General features: G+C 41.1%; 1 protein-coding gene across 1 annotated transcript in view; it reads right to left on the bottom strand.

Annotated features, from left to right (window-relative positions):
- Window positions 1–2,198: 2,198 nt before the first annotated feature.
- Window positions 2,199–20,747, bottom strand: part of LOC118320873 (Golgi apparatus protein 1-like) — a 21,032-nt gene continuing 2,483 nt past the window's right edge. The window contains 27 exon segments of the mRNA XM_035651995.1: window positions 2,199–5,287; window positions 5,375–5,595; window positions 6,030–6,136; window positions 6,294–6,414; window positions 6,636–6,743; window positions 6,839–6,940; window positions 7,141–7,283; window positions 7,377–7,500; window positions 8,020–8,052; window positions 8,055–8,083; window positions 8,086–8,161; window positions 8,305–8,397; window positions 8,679–8,796; window positions 8,895–8,983; window positions 11,157–11,219; window positions 11,351–11,437; window positions 11,628–11,765; window positions 13,568–13,585; window positions 13,742–13,895; window positions 14,937–15,038; window positions 15,172–15,293; window positions 15,727–15,944; window positions 16,421–16,607; window positions 16,692–16,763; window positions 16,912–17,115; window positions 17,270–17,485; window positions 18,886–18,972. Of these exon segments, the coding sequence (XP_035507888.1) occupies window positions 5,428–5,595; window positions 6,030–6,136; window positions 6,294–6,414; window positions 6,636–6,743; window positions 6,839–6,940; window positions 7,141–7,283; window positions 7,377–7,500; window positions 8,020–8,052; window positions 8,055–8,083; window positions 8,086–8,161; window positions 8,305–8,397; window positions 8,679–8,796; window positions 8,895–8,983; window positions 11,157–11,219; window positions 11,351–11,437; window positions 11,628–11,765; window positions 13,568–13,585; window positions 13,742–13,895; window positions 14,937–15,038; window positions 15,172–15,293; window positions 15,727–15,944; window positions 16,421–16,607; window positions 16,692–16,763; window positions 16,912–17,115; window positions 17,270–17,485; window positions 18,886–18,972 (2,979 nt within the window). The 3' untranslated portion in view covers window positions 2,199–5,287; window positions 5,375–5,427.

Raw genomic sequence — 20,747 nt, 5'->3', positions numbered from 1 at the left:
GAGCCGAGCTGCTGCTAAAGTTAGCTCAGCTTGTTTCTCTGATAACTGAAGATCCAGACATCTGATGACTAAAATTATTCATCCGGTTAAAATCTATAGTTAAAAATGACCACGATCGAAAAAGCATATTGTGAAAATGTGGCCTAAAACTGGATAATAAAGTCAATGTATGACAGCTTCTGGCAGATAACAACAACCCCTTGCAAAGGGGATATGACGCCATTGACGACGAGCGGTAGAACGCAGCTTTACCTGAATGAAATGACTTTGACTGACTGATTTCTCTGAGTTTGACTGATTTGGGATAATGTAAGTAAATAACTCAACATATATAACACAGGTTTAGTGTTTATAGACATTTTAATGCGGAAATGTTCCAATATTATCTTACTGGTTCTGGAGGTAAAAGCCCCATTCGTTTCCAACAATGTCACATGACTCACTGAGCTCAGATCATCATGAAACTCACGGTTGAATCGTCCGGACAAAACATGAACAACTGCTGGTTCTTTGATTAAAAATGTACAGGCTTGTGAAAATAAAACCTCCAGGTAGAAGTTAAATACGTCTCCCAAGGCGCATTTCAGCGAGAAACATCACAAGCTTAAACGTTTGCTGGGTAGAAGATAAAGATTACAATGTTGAGGAAAAACACATTCAGAAGGTTAAATCAATTTACTGTTAAATATTCTGGGTCAAATGTGGGTGAATTCAGCACGAACTAAGCTCAATGATTACGTGTTTCTTGGTAAAATGCACCAGTTTGGTTTTTATTAAAGAACCAGATATTTTTTGTTGTTAATCAGTTGTTTTTTAGCAATCTTTTGTACTGATGGTTCAACTGGGAGACTTTAATAATGAGCCTTAACTGTGTCTCATGACATTGAATGACAGCTCTGTAAAAGTCACTTTTACAGATGAGTCAGCAGGTGGAGAGTCTGAGCTCTGTAAGTTTAAATGACAGTAGTGCCATCTGGTGGGGGAGAAACTGTTGTTTGTAGTCAGGAGGTCAGCACTTCCAGACCAATAACCTCTAGAAATTCCATTTAGCTGCTTCAGTTTTAGTGTCCCACTCGCTCACTCTCATAATGTCAGTAACACTCCTCCTTAAATGAAGCTGAAGGTGGTACATACATGAGGTGGGATAAAAGATCCACAAGTAAATATAATTCACATACAGCCTCTGAATACAGACACATGACTGAGACATCTGGGTGCTTAAAGGCTGTTTGTTACCAGAGGTTACAAATACTGATGATGACTTTAATGCCTCTCACTCCCCTGCTTTTATTACAAGATCTGCACCTTTACAGTGCTAGCTCTCTCATTACCTTTGACCTTTTCCAACTCATATACAACCTACAGAAACCTTAAAAGAGATCATTGAGTTCCACAACTTCACTCCTTTAATTCTACTAAAATAAACTAATAATAATAATAATACTATAATAATAAACTCTTTATTTCAGCCTAAAAAACAACTCTCATAGACAAATGGACGTCAGTATACATCAATCTGACATCAACTCTCACAAAATGTATCACATGGGCTTCACAGACAGCAACATCTGCCCACACGGTCCCACTGCAATAAACAACCTCTTCCATGCATTCTGGCTCTGCTCAGGGTTCGTGTGAAAGCTGTCTGAGATCCTCAACCTCAGCATCCCTCACTCTCTCCCTCCAGCTCTCTTTTAGGCGGTCTCTCCTCACTTGCAATCTCCAAACAAGAAAACCAAACTTAACTCAACAATCAATAAACCATTGGCTCAATTTGTTAACAGACCATGATGAAAACCTAGAAAAGCTCACATTAATCCTAAAGGATCTGATCCCGTTCTGTAGCACCCGCTCTCGTTCCCTGCAGTTCATCCACTGCTGATTCCTCTCAACCCATTATAACAACATAACTGACAATCCACCCACAATGTGCGTGCTCAACACTGCTCATTATGACTAACAGCCCCACCCATCAACCCCTTTCTTTTTTTCGGTTTCCAATTTCTGTAATGTAAATTCTTTGGTTTTGTAAAAACTCTTTGTCATTGTGTTCCATGTATGTTAAATATACAAAAAAGTTCAGCATTAGTTTTGCTGCTCGCTCTCCCTCTCTCTATAAAGACAGAGAGCGAGCAGAACACGAAGTACAGGCCCAGGACACAAAATAGTTAAAAAATAAAAGTCAGTTTAAGCCAAAGATAAGAAAATCTGCAGACAGTTTTATTAAATTGACAAATTCTTATCTGTACAGCAAAATCAAATCTCACAATGATAAATCAGTTACGTCTTCATGTTACATGGTATAATCTGAAAAGAAAAAAACTGCACACTGATAAGGTTTGTACACGTAGAGTCTTGCGTACAAACTTATGATATCTCCTTTATTTCCTGTGAAATGACTGTGATTCAACACCTGACTTCAGCAGAGACACACAGGAAAGATAAAGATCATTTAGAAAAGCTCAAAGCAGCGAGCTGCTGGATTCTATCTGACGACGGCTCGGCTTTCAGGTAGAGGACGTTTCTTTTTTCACACTCAAATCCCTTCGAGAATGTTCACAAATGGTTTAAAACTTCAGCGGCGTTAACATTTGTGAACGAGCAGCAAACATCGTGTGTATGCTGCTTCTTTTAACTCCCTCACAAATATTAATGTACAACCAGAAGCTGCAAAACATTCGCTAAAAGAAAGGTGTGGTTACTTTTTTTTTTAGACATCTTTTTACATGTGAATGAGATGAATGAGGCTCATTGTCCAGTCAGCTCATGTCAGCGAACAAACAAGCACTTCAATGCACGGCAGATGTGATCAAGTTAAAGTGCAAAATAAAATATTCATCAATCAGAAGAAAAAAAATCTCTTTAGTTACAATTAAAGTAGCCTGAAACAAAAGCAACAATAAGTTTATGGCTTGAATGTCTGTAAAATACTGAGCGATTCTTTTCTACCTGGATGAAAAATGTCAGCATTAAGCAGTCCCTCCAGGATCTGACAGGCTTTCATTGGTCTTATCAAAAAATGACCCAACTTCTCACTTTATTAGCTCATTAATAGTTTCCTAATGAGTTTATGGTCTCAATCTCTAGTTTCAGTCTTTTTCCATACAGCATGATATTTATTTAGTAAATTATGGTCCCATTTAGATAAAAATATATAATGCCTGATTTCATGGAAGCTTTTCTTCGTGTGACGCATGTTGAAATGTTTTTAGGAATTATTTTGCGATTAAATTGGATGAGAAAGTGAAAAAATAGTTGCTACTTTATTGTATAATTCATTAAAAATTGAAGGCAACTTGTTCCAGTGATGTTTGGCTCAGTGTTTTGCTGTGAGTGATGATTGGTCAAATTTGTGGAAAAGTTGCAGGGATTGGTTGAATTTGCGTTAACTGATGCGACGACATTGCAACTTCCTGGAGGGACTGATGAAGCCAAACATCCTTTATAAGTTTCCTTTAATATTACTATTTGATGCATTCCTAGTGATCGTCTCATGTCACCTGGTAAAAGGTGACCCCGTGCAGATATTTTGCTTGTATGCGTCACATACGTTTATTATGGAAGTTACAATGTATCTGATATTAGTCAGCTCAAGCTTCAGGTGATACACATGTATAAATAAAACTGAATAATCTGAATCAGATAATTAATAATAATAATATCACAATCAGTCTTATGAAACCTTGATCAGTCCAGTTCACCATGACGGCTGCACTTTATTTTTCCTCTGCTGTCTCCCACTGTGGCCCTCAGGCCCTCCCTGCTGCAGTCAAAAACACTTAAAGCTGCTTTAATAGATTTTTTTTTTGGCTACTTGGGGGCAGCAGAACAAGCCGTTTGGTGCTGGACACGTTTATAGGAGCTGGAGCCAAGGGGGTGATTAGCTTAGCTTAGCATAAAGACTGGAAGCAGGTGGAAACAGCTAGCCTGGCTCTGTCCAGAGTTAAAAATACACCTCTAAAAGATCACTGATTAACACGTTTTATCCAAGCAGAAACCTCTGTGACTGGCTAATGAAGCCGACACTGACGTAACAAAAACTGCAGTTCCTCTAACGGCCACTTGAGGCTGACTACAGAAGTGAGTCAATGTCCATAAAGGCCCCATATTAAAATGCTCAACTCTTTATAGCCAAATTTCCTGTTTATGACAACTGTACGGGGGTGAGTCTCCGTCTTTATGCTAAGCTAGGCTAAGAGCCTAAGAGAAGCAGCTATTATCTACGGACCCTGTTTGAAAAGATTACCTCAGTCTTGTTTGTGCCCATTTTCAGACGATGTTTTGGCTCATGTCTGATCTACTGTATGTTTACATGCATGTTTTGAGTGTAAATGTACGATATGACTTTAAACATCGAAGTAGTGTGGGCTTACGTCTCGCATGCCATCGATACACAAGTCATTTGCAAAAAAAGGAACTCCCTATGCAGAGAAAAACAGCTGTTTTTACATGAGTCTTGTGTTTAGATGCTTTATCTGTATTAATCACTTCCTCCCTCACAACAGAAAGACAACGGCGCATGTTTGTGCGCTGGCAGGTCGTACAGTTATAAAATGAAGCCTCTGTGTGTTATGTGATAGATTGTGTTGGTTCATTAAAGGCAACAGAGAACAGGGATTTGGGACTACACAGGTCATGGTGAAAGTATCCGGAAGAATCAAAAACTTGTGGCTGAACTGGTCCAAATGTAGAGAGTCGTACCTGGTGAGCTAGACGCGATCGGGACGGGACGGGATGAAGAAAAATGTTCAAACATCACAGAATTCAACGCAAAGGTTTTGCCTCAAGATTTAAAGTTGCTCCGTGTGCGATTCAGGCAGCCGCAGTCACTTAAAAAGAAACAAAGTCCTGTTGCTCTACATGCTCCAGTCTTAAATATCACAAAAAGCATCAGGACTCAACGAGTGGAAAGCAATCCTAACCTCAGAAGCAGCAGCCCTCAGTCACATCATTAACAGCGCTTATTTAGAAACTTAAAAGATGCCGGACGACCTGACATCCGACCCCAAACGAAGTCCTCGGCAAAAGCAGATTTGTTGGGAGAAAGATACGATCATCAAGGGAAAAAACGCTCCAATCAGACAGTCAGTTTGGAGAAGCCCAAATGGAGATCTAAGGTTTTCGTGAGAGTCGGGGGGCGTTTTGCATCTGATGCAAATATTCAGCAGCAGCCAATAAACAGAGGAGTTCCAGATGTGGGTACTGGCGTTGGCACTGTGCAGGTTGGCTGGTTACAGACCGGGCATCTGAGAGAGGAGGAGGAGGAGGAGGAGGAGGAGAGGAAGAGATGAAGAGGAGGAGATGTTATTGTTTCTAACAGAGTGAATAATTAAACATGATGAAGATGAAGATGAAGATGAAGGTGAANNAAGAGGAGGAAGAGGAGGAAGGAGTCAGTCTTTCACGATGTGTCCGAGCGCTCGCCCTCTACCGGTCCTTCAGTTCTCTCGTCACTCGCTTGGTGATCCGCCCGCACAGCAGCCCCACGAGGAAGAGGACGCACACGCTCAGTGCGATCATTAACAGGATGTAGTTCTTGGAGGGCGATATCATCACCTGCACGGCCAGGTCTGAGAAACCCTCTGCCGGCGCCACCTGCAGGACGGAGAGGAAGGTTACTGATGTAGCAAACAGCATCAGCCAGTCACCACTGACAGTGTATATAATGCACAGAGCTTTGGGGTCTGTTACGTGTCTTAAACCTGCATTCTAGGTATTGGTTGCAATAACACACAGATACCATTCAGTCTTATGGAGAAATTAGTCGACTTGTCAGTTGGTTCATTTGCTCAGTAAACAGTTTCCTGATGAGTTTATGGTCTCAATCTCTAGTTTAGTTATTTGAAAACTTGGTGGCAATAACAAGCACCCAACTCCCCAGAAAACAATAACTTGTCATTTGAACATTTCTGTTTGTGAGTAAACTAATGAGATACAACATTTAGAGGTATTGTAAGAGTATTTTGAGAAAACCAGGGTGGCTTTACTCTGTTTCCAGAGCTTATGCTAAACTAAGCATCAGGCTTTACCTTTGCAGCGTAGCTCCACATGTCGATGCGATCTTGAAGTCTTTTCTTGCACTCCGGCTGCAGGCGGACTCTCTTGTCCTGTAACGCCTCCATCAGACACGACATCTCTGGATGGTGAGAGGGAGCAACAAATGAGGACATTGACACACACAGTGGCAGTGAAAAAGCCTCTATCAACAATATTGGTTGAAAGTGACAGATTAGTCTTAATTATCTTATCATCTTAAAACTAATCCACAAAAACTAAAATAAAAAAGTATATACGTCGTCCTCTGCCAGGTGTGATGGCAGCACAGTGGTGTTTGAGGTCCAGAGCGCAGGCTGTGTGGAGGACCGGGTCCACAAAGATGTCTGCCTTACTCTCCTTAAGCATGTTGAGGACTTCCTGCAAACAAGGCAGAAAAAAGAAGAAAAGAAATAAGAAAGCACGAATGCAGAAGTATCTGCGACTGTGGCTGATTTCTACTGATTCCCCTGTGAGTCAAGCAGTGGAGTCACTTTGCAGTCACAGAATTTAAAGGAAATTTAAATGGCCTAGAGACATTTTAAAGGACCAGTGTGAGGGATTTATACTGCATTCACATGGAGTCAGGCAATTACATTTACCTTTTTACAGCCGTCCTGTTTGATTTTCAGTAAGTTGACCTTCAGACACTCTTCTACCTGACCGGTCTGCTCCTGAGCTGCTGCCTCCTCCGCACACAACCTGGAGATCTGCAGGAGAGTCACAGTTGATGAAAAGATTGAGTTAGTTTGATGTAGAGATCTAAAATGTGTGTGTGTGTGTGTGTGTGTGTGTGTGTGTGTACCTCATCTGAGCAGTGCATCTGCAGCTGTGGGTCCAGTCTGTAGTCGAGCGCCGACTCCTGGAGAATCACTCTGATCTGGTCTTCACAGTCTGGCGACAACCTCTGAACCAAACCCCAGTCAGAAAACACACAATTTAACAACAACAACAACTATGACTGATGCCCTTTTTTTTACCCTTTTACTGTTGTGTCCCTTTTGTTTATTATGTTTTATTTCTTGTCGAAGTGTTAGTTAGAGTTTTTATATCGCTGCAGTCTCCTCCAGGGGTTTTAGGAAGCTGGTTGTGTAGTTGTGAACTGACCTGGTCGGCGTATTTGAGTTTGAGGCAGGTGATGACCTGACCCTCCAGCTCACTGTCCTCGCTCGCCTTGTTCAGGATTGGCTGGCAGAACTTTGGGATGTCAGCTCGGCAAGCTTTTCTTAACACCGGGTTCAGCCTGTAGTCTGGAGGAGGAAGAGGAGGGTGGAGAGGGGGTGTCAGAGAGGTGAACAGGATCACGTTGAGTCAGATTAGCAGACTGGAGATTCTTTACTGACCTGTGTTCTGTGTGATCTGTCTCTTGGTGATCATCTGTTTACACTTGGGATCCATCAGCTCGCTGTTCTTGTTCTGTTTCAGACACTGAAGGACGTTCCTGGCGTCCGCTTCAGTACAGAACCGCTGCAGGAGAGAGTTTGTAATTCCTCCATCAATAACCAACACTGCTTAAAAGGATCATTTAAATGTATTACAACCAGTGAGGTCTGGGAATCGCTACAACAAAAACAGTTTAACCAGATTAACTAAAGCAACATTATTTGGAGGTACAACTGAAAGCGAGAGCACCAGAAATGTAGCTTATAGTCCCTCTTGGCAAAGGAAAACTGTGTGCAGAATTATGGTAACTCCACTACATTTATCTGACAGCAATGGTTACTTTTCAGATTTATATTTTACATAAAAAAACATGTTGCATAACCGATGGGTTTGTTTACAGTCTGATGCCTATTTCTTCATGTTAGTTTCGAGAATACTGCTGTAATACTGCTGTGAGTACACAGTTACCAATACAATAGCAAATATAAGACCAAAGTTGTATGAAATCAGAATTATCTTTTTGAACACGCTATACACAAACTAAATCAAGCAAACAATCAACCCTTCAAATACAAAATCTCCCCCTCCTTTCTTCCTTGTCACCTTGATCATCTGCTTGCAGACTCCCATCCAGCGTGGTAATCGAGGCTCGGGGGGTCGGTCATCCCACCTCCTGCAGCCTGAAGATCCGCTGGTGGCAGCGCTGACTGAGCTGCTTCTTCTGCTCCTTCAGACACTCGATCATCTGAGGGGCAGCAGAGGGGGAGGCAGAGGGAGGAGAAAACAGGGGAAAAAGAGGGGAACAACAATATGAGGAGGAGAGAGAATCCATGTGCCCAAACCATCTGATGATAATGTTTTTAATGTTTTGAATCTGATGCTTCGTACCTGAGCGTTACCAAACGCCACGTTGGGACACAGACGGCTGATGTCGGACTTACAGGGATCATACAGCTCTGGTTCCAAGCGAATATCCTCTGACTGAGAGTGAATGAGAGGAGAAAAGTATGTTTTTTAACAAACCTGTAGCTACAAAGTTTCATGATGTTACATTAAAGCTTGAAAGTTTACCAGCAAACTAAACAGAACACTTGTCATTTTGAGTCATTCTGATGTATTATGAGGTATTGTATTTGTGTGTGTGTGTGTGTGTGTTGTGTGTCGTGTGTGTGGTGTTGTGTGAGTGTGTGTGTGAAGTGTGTAGGAGTGCTTGTGTGTGGAGTGTGTGAGAGAGAGTGTGTGTGTGAGTGTGCGTGAGGTACCATCTCCAGCTCCTCCACCCGCAGCTGTTTACGACATTTGAGTGAAACCCGCTGCTCCTTGGCCTCCTGCAGCGTGTCGTTCCTCACCGTGGTGCTCAGACAGATGACGACATCCACCCTGCAGGTTGATGGAGACGGAAGGTGTGAATAATGTCCGATTACATCACATCAACTGGACGCAGTTGTCTGGATCTTTTCATGGAAATGTGAACTCACTTTTTCTTGATGTTTGGACACAAGCGGAGAACGTCCTCCTTACAGGCCATCTTGAACTTATAGGAGAACCGGAAATCCTTCATTTGAATCTGAAAGCACAGGGACATTTATTGATGTTTATTGATGTTGCTCATATTGCCACAGCAAAACAGTGTCATCTGTCTCCTTAATTTTTTTTTATTTTTCTCTCTTTTGACCTGCTGGAACAATTCAATATCACTGAGGGAACTATTAAAGTGTCACATGAGAGAACAACTGTGACATGAACTGTTTCTGAATATGTAACCTGACCTTGTCTATGTCCTTGTTTTACCAACTGCTGTCTTGTTTCGGTGAGCCGTAGGCAACAAAGATTACTCTGAGTACAGTCAGCTGTTTCAGATGGTACTTTCATAGGAACAGCAGAAATAAAAACCACTAATGTTACACTAAACGTAGCTCTAATCTAATGTGAAACACTTTGGGAAAGATCAGGCAAAAGTCTGTGATTGACAGAGAGAAACACAGAACATCCCAGAAACACACAGAGAATGCAAGAATCCTTTAAATGAATAGAAATATAAGAAGATATCCTGATATTTAACAAAACTAACAAACAGGACTCCATAGAGTGAGGCAACAAAAGGGTTAAGAGACACATATAAAGATTTCAATGATTAGTTGAAGGTTTCCTGCTTTTCTGTGTTTTATTTTGTATAAAACTGAACATCTTTTGTTTTGAACTGACAAAACAAGACATTTAAAGACATCCCCTCGGACCTATTTCACTATTTTCTCACATTTTATGATATTTATCGATTAATCTAGGAAATGATCTGCAGATTAATCGATAATGAAAACAGTTACAGCCCTGGGAGGATCATTTGGATTTAATGAGTTATGTGAACATAAAAACTGACGTTAGTCTGACACTAACTCTTTAATTAATAAAAGTGCTTACAGTAAAACTAGAAAAATGAATGAACATGAATTTAATAAGAGTGTACAGAGAGAGAAGAGAGACGGGTGTCGTCATGGTAACTGCCAGCCTGGGAAGTGTGTGACGCCGACCTGTGCACTTCTCGTTCATCTCCTTCTGGCTGTTTATTCTGAACCAAAACACTCCTCCCAGATCACCTGTATGCGATTCTGGTTATCAGCCTTACATCCGCACACCACACAGCACACAGCACACACACACACACACACACACACACCACCAAAGATACACACAGATGAATTTTTTACTTAATTATCTTTATCTGATTAGTCACACTTGAGGATAAGTCACTAAAATCATTTGGGGGAATTTTTAACAGTTGTATTATTAAATATTATTAGATCATAAATTGACATTTTAGCAGAATGACTATTCTGGTTTTTTAAACTGGGGTCCAAATGGGTCCTTGGGTGAGTTGTAGGGGGTCCACAGCAAAAAGAGGAATCAAATATTTTAATGTTTATCACACTTTTGGGAAACTGGAACAATAAGGTAAGAAACAGAGTTTGGGTTGGGTTGATTGGAATTTATAGTGACCCTAGTTTGATCATTGATTAACTATAAAAACTTTATTATCTTTATAAAATAAAATAAAACTAATTACTCAGAGCAGATTTGTGGTCTAATGAGGATCTATTGAGGAAGTCCTAGACCTCTATTTCTAGTTCCTGACATCCTCCCTTATGGATCAAAGTAAGTAAATAAATTAGGGATCATTGCTGGTGACCATAAATAAGCATTGTTAATGAAGCAAATGATTTAATGTTTCGTCCATGAATGGTGTTAAAGATGACTGTAACCTCTCTAACAACAGGAACAAATCATCTAATAGAATCAACTTTATGAGCTTTTTATTATGAATTTGAACATTTTCTTTGTACTGTGAACATTTGCAGTCCCTCCTCTTCTTTTCAAACACTGTACAGTTCTACATTTCGCATATTATACATGCTGTATATTTCAGATTTTATATAGTAGAATTCTTTCAAATTTGGGACAGTAATTGCACCAGAGCTATAAGTTAATTTGCCTCTGTTGTCCCTTGGCAGGTAGTCAAAAAATTACCACAGATCAGTAAATACATAAAAATAATCAGTGTGAGATTAAATATCTATGATTCCTGACTGTCTGTTCTTGTCTCTTTCTATGTGCCTGTTATGCTGTCTGTATGTAAAAAGCCACTGGGCAATAAACCTGATTCACATTCACATTCACAAACAACCGTACCAGGTGTTTTGCTTCATTTTGTGCAGCCCTGTTCATGTTTGCTTGCATGTACTCACGTGGCAGTGCGCCTGGGTGACGGGTTCACAGGCTCTGATGAGCAGAGCGTCAATCTGGATGTCCTGCAGCAAACAGTGAGACAGAGACACAGAGTGCAAAATGTGCAGGTGAGACAGAGAAACATTCCTACCAACACTTTAGCTGCTCAGTAAGCATTAATGCTGGTTTCTACTTCTTATTAACAACCTCTAACCTCTGACTCCAGCTCCGTCAGATTGCCCACGACTTCCCTGCAGGCAGACACCAGATCCTCCAGGTGATCCTGCAGACACTCCAGCTCCTGAACACAGCAAAGAGACACGTGATTAATTATTATTTACATTTAAATGGATTCATTCAACCATGTGAGGTTAGGAGCCGTTTTGGTGAACCAAACAACCAACAGAGGGCGCTCAAACATCAGTCACAGGGTTAAAGTAGTGGCTGTAGTGGCAGGTATCAGCAGTAGTAACAGAGTGTGTCCGTCTCACCTGTCCAGTGTCCGTCTTCTCGCTGCACCACTTGCCGAGGTCGGTCATGCAGCGTTTCTGCAGCTCAGGGTCCAACTTCACATCCAGCGCCCTCTGGTGGAGAATCCTCTGAACCTCGACTTTACAGTCCCGAGATAACTGCGCGCACACACACACACACACACACACACATAAGCTTATACTAGACCTCGATGATGATACTGAAGTGTTAAGACCAATGTTAATATTTTAGAGAGTGGATTTGATAACAATATATAAGCCAATATTTGTTTGACATAAACAAACATTTCTGATGAGGATTCCTGAAATTTGTGACCAATAATATGTTGTTTACTTCTATTTTTGTGAGGAGCTGCATTTAGAGTTACTGTAATTACCAGTTTACAACGTGTTATTAACATTAACATCATCATGTCAACAAGTCACACTGTAATTACTGCAGGGAAACCTTTGCTGACAGCTCTGATAGATCCGACTTGGCACAAATAATACAGTAGTTACTGAGAAAGTAAATAAACACAGAGCTCAAACCATTAGTCCATTGACAGAAAATTAATTGGCAGGGGTTTTGATCATCAATTAATCGTCATTTTGTGAAGCAAATATGTCAAACTTTTGTTTTAACAACAGTAAACTGAATATCTTCAATCAAAACAAGCCTTGTGGCAACAGGAGTTAGGTTCTAGGAAACTCTAGGAAAGCTGATTTTTCACTGTTTCCTTTATTGATCAAATGATTCATTTAAAAGATTGATTGAAAACAATCATTAGTTGCAGCACAAATATGGATAACTCCAGTCAGCCCAAGTTTATTGTTAATTAAACCCAGATTATATGCATACAGTTGCATTAATTTAATTTTCAAACTTCACAAAACCAACTTTTAAAAACATAAAACAACCTTTAGCTGCACCTCATAACCAAATGAACTCTGAACTCAAACATAAAACCTCGTCTTAAACAGCTCTTTGAGGAAGTGTGAACTAACTAAAATGTCCCCTCTTTCCAAAAATGTGCTCGCTCTCGAGGTCTGAACTCACACAATGATTACTGAGACCACATAATCATATCAAACCAAGCTGTCGAGGGTCTCCTCCCTGATGAGTGTAATTACCAAAATCAGGGCCAAGTGGACTTTCCTACTCATTGCCTAGTGTGGAGAAACGCTGATTACATGTATATCAGGGCCAGTCAGACATTACAATCACCAAGCAGCCCTCTAAAACAAACACCTCAAGCTGCGTTCAGTGCCACAGTGCAAGTACTTATTTCTTTCTTTAAAATTGAGATGCCAGTAAGTGCTAGCAGGGATGTGGTCTGAAAATGTGGAGGGAGGCAGAGGAGAACAATTGTTGTTCTTTCCACCTCTTTTTAAACATATTTTAACATTCCAACTTCAAATTGTCTACTATTTTCATTTTTAAGTTTTTGTGCTAAAAGTGTATTATTATTATTATTACTATTATAATTACAGCACATCTGGTGTGGAGTTGTCCTCTAGCATTACCACCCGGTCAAAGTTTTAATTCTAGTCCAGCTGTACTTAATAAATAATTGTACTATTTAGCAGACCAAACTTAAATGGTGGTAATGAAGGTAAACATTATACCTGCTTAACTTCAGCATGTTAGCGTTAATGGAGCTGCTAGCACGGCTGTTAATAAGCTATTACATGAAAATGTGCTTTTATGGCCAATTCAATTTCCACCAAAATTAAATGAGTAATTTTAGTTGCCGTAGTTGTTAAGCCGTTGTATATTTAAGCAACCAAAGTGACAAACAGCCGCTGCTCTGCCTCGCTGTGGAGCAGGAAGTCACACAAACACACCCCAGCCTATCAGTGACTGACAGACATGGATTAATTATTGCCATCATCATTATCAACTGAACCCTTCACCAGGATCAATACTGATTGATTTAGGTGAGCCACCGACCACTTACCTGCCCGTCTGGGTTCACCTGGTAAATTAAAAAACATCAGAGTTACACCTGCTGATCCTGGTACCAGAGAGTCCCACAATACTCAGGTAGTCTCTGACGTTCAAACACACCATCCTGTATACTGATCACATGAAAACCTCTCCAGCGTTAGAAATCAGAGTGTGCGTTTCGTACCCGGCGTCCCTGCTCCTCGGTGCGGTAGGCGTGGCGGTACAGGCAGGAGAAGACGGCGCCCGGCGGCATCAGCTCGCTGGTCTCGTTCCAGCCGTGTGTGTGACACAGTCGAGCAGCGTCGCCCTGACACTTCTTATACAGGATGGGGTCCAGTCTGGGAGACAAAGAGAGGGATTTGTGTTAGACCACGGCCATAAAACGACTTTTTGTATAGAAAAGCTTTAGAGCCACGTGAAAACAAACGATATGAAGTCATAATTTTAGGATTCATGCCAATGTTCTAAGACTAAAGTCAGAGGAAACTCTTCTGTTTTCATCTGGAGATTAATCTCATGACCCAAATAATCATTTTCACATGGTTCTAATAATCTGTGGGAAATGAACTCTAATGCTGGGGGACTGGGAAGTCTGGGAAGTGTTCACTCTCATAACTGACCCTTCCTAAGCCCTGCCCCTTTTTACTCTGTAGTCACCGCCCACTTTTTTAATTGCTCCGGTTCCAAAAGTGAATTTCCCATTAATTTACTCCGCTGATGTTTCAGAAAATCCTTATATATGAATATAATCCTTATATCCAACTATGAGCTGACTCGTAACCATAAAACATTTGATTAGGAGCAAAAAACAAAGCTTGGAAAATGGAAAAAAGTCAAAGCTACACGACGTTCTTGAACCATTGTCATCATTACAGTGTTTATATTGTTAATAATAGTGTTGTATTATATTGTAGTTTGTGTTGTGTGTGCGTGTATATGTAGTGTAACGATATTATTAGTGCGACTCATGCAGTTTCATGTAGACTCAAGTTCGCTAATGTGTGATTCTCTAATTAATAAAAACGTATCAGAGAGAGAAACTGTTTGCTCTGTGGAAAATGTGAAAAGAAAAAGTTGTTCAACTGTTATTTGACCACAGAGCAAAAAGGGGTGGGACTGAATTATCACAACAAAGTTTCAATAAGCACAACTCGTAATACACACTGACACTGACACACACTTCTCACGTCTAAACACTGAACGCTGTGCTTACATACAAAGCCCATACTTAGGTCATGTGATGACAACTATCTCCATACGGTGATGAAGACTTTGGAAAAAGCAAGTAAGTGGAACCTTCAGTGTTATTACCTGTTTATTGTTGTTGTATTTGCAGAATATTAAATATTAATAATATTAAGAACTGAGAGCAGACTCACTTCCAGTCTCTGGAAATGAAATACTGCAGCTCCAACAGTCGGTGCTCACAGTCCTCCACCATCTTCTCTGTGTACAGGTGCTCCATCAGGCACGATAGGATCCTACACACACACACACATCGGATAATGAACCAGTGTCTATTAGGGACAAAAACTAATCATTTGTTGTCACACTCATGTTAATGAGGTTAAAGAACAATGGGATCAACTGGTTATCTGTGTGTAACCAGCTCACATTGGGTCTCCGTTGCGGATGTGTTTGCAGGCGGTCTGGATGACGGACTCGCAGGCCTCGTTGAGCGCCCGGTCGATCCGGTAGTCGGCTCCGGGGTCGGCAGACTGGATCAACGTCTGCAGCTGCAGCGGAAACAAAGTTTAGAAAAATTGAATGTCAGCAGCTCCATTTTATTTATAGTTTTACATTTAATTCATTGAGAAACAACATGTCAAATCTCCACAGACTTCGATTAATAAGAGCATCAGAAATGTTAGTTTATATTAAATAATGTAAGTTTGCACAGCAAAAACATATTTTATTTTCATTAGTATTTTTGCTAGAAAGCAGCAAGTCCAACTTAGTCGCTGTATTAGGCTGAAACATGTAAAAAAAAAAGAGCTGTTAAGGCTTTAAATTAAGTTTTTGTAGGACTTCAAACAGCCTTTAAAAAAAACTGAATGTAACAATCCTAATAAAAACTGGCGCTATAATAACTCAGGTTATTATTTAGTGACTCTCAGACGTCTCTTTAACACTGACGCATCACAGCGACAGTAACCGCGGTGGTCTTACGGCGCTCTGGCAGACGCTGTCGACGGTGGTGCTGCGGTCGCCGCGTCCAATTCTCATCAGGCAGTGCAGTGTGCGGCCTTTGCGATGCAGGCCGGAGCAGTGAGCCTCGATCTCCGTCCGGCAGTGCAGCACGATCTCCGGACTCAGAGAGAAATCCTCCATCAGCATCCGCCGGTAGTCCAGCATCTCCCCCTGACACTCGCCGCTGACGGGACGACCTGCACAGCACAAGATCTGGTTATTACTGACAACGCTGAGCCCTGATGGCACAAAGGAGACACATATTTCCTCCATATTTGACATGTATTAATGCAACTTTCTTAAATTGCATTGATTTATTTATTTTTGGCCACTTGGGGGTGACAGAGCAGTATCTACCCTCTTTTTAACTCTGTTTTGGTCTCCACCAACTCCTGAAGAAAATATCTTTTTCTTTAGCTGCTAAATGTTTCATTTTCCTCATCAGCTAGCTGCTAACTTTTTCTATCTGCTCTCTATTATGAGAGTTTATGATAGTATGATAGTTTAATGGACCTTGTGGTACTCTACTGCAATCAGGCAGGAGGTTTAAGATAATGTAAGGATGCATTGCACGGCTTAGTCCAAGTCCCCTCCATAAAACTACTGCAGGATATTGATTGATATTTCAGGCAAAAGAGGTGTAAATCCCATCTCACCCCATCCCCCTACTCACCGCGGTGCACAGCAGCCTCCAGACACAGCAGCAGGTACGACAGGCGAGCCTCGCGGGCTCGTGGCAGGTTGGTGTCCAGGCTGCAGCGCTGCTTCCTCAGGTCCAGCTTACAGGCTTTAGCCAGAGAGTAACTGACTCTGTAGTCCTGAGAGATCAGCTTCTGACGGGTGGTCAGAGCGTCCCGGCACTGTGGAAAGTAGAAAGAATTTAGTAATTATGCCCTCTTAATCCGCCCCGCCCCCCGTGGGGTGAGATACTGAGTCGGTCATACCTTTTCTGACATGGCCTCTTCAAACTTGTGATTAAACAGACACTTGTAGACTTTCCCTTCTCCTGCCTGAGTCTGTGGAGAGGAGGAACCAAAGAGACTTTAATGAATGGATGATATAGACTTTGAAGAACTAACACAAACATTCAAACCATATTGAAATGATTATTATCATCATTATTGGGGTTCAAAGTGTAAAATCCAGCAGGAATCAGAAGCTCACGTTCTGACAGAATCTCTCGCGGTCATCTCGGCAGGAGAAGTAAAGGTGGCGGTCGAGGTGAAAGTCGTCTGACGACAGCTCCGCCACCCGCAGGATTGCCCTCTGACACTCCTCTTTGATTGGTCGAACGTGATCCTGCTGCTCCGCCTCCCTCACCAACGCTTTCTCCAGACAGGCGATCACTTCACCCTGCGAGTGAACGTCCTGGAGGGAAAATGAAGGCGGACGAGGAAAGAGAGGGAGGTGTGACATTGCATGTGACAGGCAAAACCAGCGTTGACTGGAAGAGGTCAAAGGTCATCAGCCAGGAGATGTTGAACAATCAGAGAACGACCGACACACACACACACACACACACCTTGTGTCCTATGTTGATGCTGCCGCAGTGCAGGGTGTTGATGTCTTCTTTACATTTGTCCATGAAGCCGCAGATCAGTCTGTAGTCGCTGAAGATGATACTGGTCATCTTGGTGATGTACTGGTTACACTGGTACTCGCTGATGTTGCCACGGTGATCCACCAGACAGGACACCAGGTAGCCCCTCCCTCGCTCCTCCTCGTTACACTCCTTTATCTGCAGGTATCGAACACGTGACAAGTTAATGGGCCGAATTAGGAAAACCTAAAAGTTATTTCTAGAAATACAAAGTTTAACTGTTTGTCTTGGTGATATAAAGTTCAAGTATAAAGTAAAGTACTAAAAGTTAAAGAGGCATTATGCAGAATGGGTCATTATAGAACAACCTACATTATATTATTGTATTATGATTACTGATGTATTAATGTGTTCATCAGCTGCCTCGATCGGTAAGTTTCTTTGTGTTATTGTGTGATTTGGTTGCTGCGGGAGACCAGCGACTCCTGTGTGCTGCGAGGTTAAATTACTGGTTTTGTGAAAGGAGTCTGGTTGCTTTGGAGACCAATATTCTGTTTCCCGTCAGGAAGGGCTGTCTGGCAGCAAAGTAAAGCCATGAAAATATTATAAACCGTCGTCCACTTGGGTAATACACTGACTGTGAATAAGTTCCTCATACAACCCCACTTCATAAACCCTGAACTCTCCCTTTAAGGAGCTCAATGTTCCTTCACATTGAAGGGACCCAGTTGTTCAGGCATTTGATCAGGATGCCCGCTGGATGCCTCCCTGTGGAGGTATTCTGGGAGCGTCAACCGCAGGGCAGACCCTGATCAGGCTGGAGGGATTATATGTCCTGTCTGACCTGGAATTCACCTCCGGATCCTCCAGGAGGAGCTGAAGGGCTCAACTGGGGAGAGAAATGTATCTGGACTACTTTTCTTAGCTTGCTACCGCCACAATCAGCAGAAAATGGATGGATGGAAGGATTTAGATACTAAGAAAACTTGAACTGAATCAATCTGGTTTGTATACTATTCCCAAATAGAAGCTGGTATTCAAATAAAGGCTGAAAATAATAGCTCTGACAAATCACCAATCCCCTGCACTGTTTCTCTATTTATTAACAGATACACTGTTTTCATTCAGTGATTGATTCAAATCACTTAATTTACCATTAAAGTTGTAAACTCAACAATTCCTGCACGTTTGCCTGCCAGCAACTGGACAGATTCAACCTTTGAGCCACTAGACGGCTTTTATTGTGAAACATCTTTGTTTAACAGACAGTTTCTCGATAAAAATTATAATAGAATATATAGAATATATATATACACCTGTATATAAATAGAATTATAGTAAAAAGTGAAATTAGAAATCATGGCCTGTCTCTAAAACAAATAAACAACAATATTTATAATAATGTTGACCTCATTAAACCTTAATTATGTAAATACGGTAACTACATCAATACTGTAACTTATTATGTCCTGTTGCTACTATATATAACTATAAGTCAACTAGGTCACTAAGTTTAACCTTAATTTACCACTGTGGTGTATAATTACACTGTAAAACACAGGAAGCTGAACCCTGAGCCTCCCGCGGTGCAGACTGACCTCAGCGATGGTGCTCTTGCAGACCTCCGTGGCCACAGACTCGAACTTTGGGTCTGTGGTCAGATTGAGTTTGTAGTTCCACAGCAGCTGAGGGAGAGAGCAAAAAAAAAATCACATTTTCAGAAACAGAATCAGCTTTTTGTCCAACTATATGAACTCATACAAGGAGTCTGACTCATTTACAGGAAGATAGAAACAAACATAAAGCTAAAAACAAAGCTGAACAAAGATTGGTAAAATAAACATTTCATACATACATATAAGTACTATACTTTTATATACATTTTATTATTTTCTGGGTATTTTAGGGTATTGGTATTGTAATGTATTGCATTACATGTTGTGAAGTACCTTGTAACTCTGGCTTTTAAAGGTGCTTTATATATATATTAAGTTTATTATTATTATTATGATGATGATTATTATTATATACACAAAGCAACAATGACTAACCACATACAAAGTCTATATACAAGTCAAGTGTTTGTGTAAATAATAATACAAATGAATAAATATTAAATGATTAATTACTTTACATAGATCAAGTGGGTGGTTATGTACAATATATAAACATGTCTGTATACAGCGTGCGTTCCTTGTAGGGCCTTTAAGTATATCATCTATAATTAGTAGGTGGGTAAGTGGATTGTTTCAAAGAGCAGTTTCAGTGAGGATAAAAACAAAAGGGCAAAGGTTTTATAGTCTGTCACTTTACCATTCGTAGGCGTGCCGCACCATTAAAGTGCTGCTATTGTGAAAAGGCATCTGGGCTTCCATCATTTCTTTGTGCATGTGATAAAAAGATGTCGTCTAAATCTTATGGCTGTGCACTGAACACCTGTTTCTCATTCACAGCGACTGGAAGCAGTTGGTGCATCTGAAATCTGCATCACAGTCGGTCTCAACCTTCATGTTTTGATAACGAGGAGGCCTTTAGAAAGCCTTTAGAATATGAATCTTTTAGAGTAATTGTCTAAAACAAAACAGACCCTGATTTAGCCCACTGCAGATTCTCAAATGTATTCCTCCAAACAAACCTTGATAAGATCCACCGTGACATAATCAAATCAACATTGAGGGAAGTTGCACGACAAATGGAGGGTGAGGGGTTTGTGGGCATTTACCAAGCAGAGAGGGGGCTAATGAAAAGATGTTATTCAGAATCAGTTGCATTATGGAAATGAGAAAATTCCTGCATTTATGGAGCTTGACTCATATAACAGACTACATGTCAGCGTATTTCAGCCTTTTCTGTTTCAATTTTGAAAATGTTTGTTCAAATCTGTTTCTCACAAAGCCCCCCCAACTATGGAAGTACAGTGCTAAGTGGCTGGAATGCCCCTTTAGCCCAATACCAACCATGCAGATCAGATTTGTTTAATTATGTAAAGAAGTTTCCAAATGCCCGTTTCAGATTCTCTTTCTGTCTTTTTTTAAATGTGTGCGTTTATTGTTTTCCTGCCAGCGAGGCTCCAGCTGCAGCAGCCACAGATAACAGCTACTGACAGTCAGACCGCCCAGAAAATAACACCACAACAAAACAAGAGAGCCTGTGTGTGTGAGTGTGAGAGTGTGTGCATGTGTGTGTGTGTGTGACATGTTAATTGCAGCCAGGGCTTTCCAGTGCTGTAATAAAGACAGTCCAAGTGGTCCATTAACCTTGTGGCGTTGCATAAACCTTTCTGCCGTTAACCGCTGCGAACTCTGAAGGTTTATCATCCAGAAGACTCTGAGACGAGCTTTAGGAACCTCGGGGTGAATGTGCAACTGCAGTTTGTGAAGGTCATCAGTTATGGTTTTTACATAAGCTGAAGATTCTTCAAAGCTCTTTTTATTTTTTAGACTGTCGACAGCAACAGAGG

Source organism: Morone saxatilis, unplaced genomic scaffold (genome assembly GCF_004916995.1).
Source record: "Morone saxatilis isolate NCDOM2014 unplaced genomic scaffold, NCSU_SB_2.0 Contig11, whole genome shotgun sequence".
NCBI classification, from domain to species: domain Eukaryota; kingdom Metazoa; phylum Chordata; class Actinopteri; family Moronidae; genus Morone; species Morone saxatilis.
This window is presented reverse-complemented; position numbering and strand designations above follow the sequence as displayed.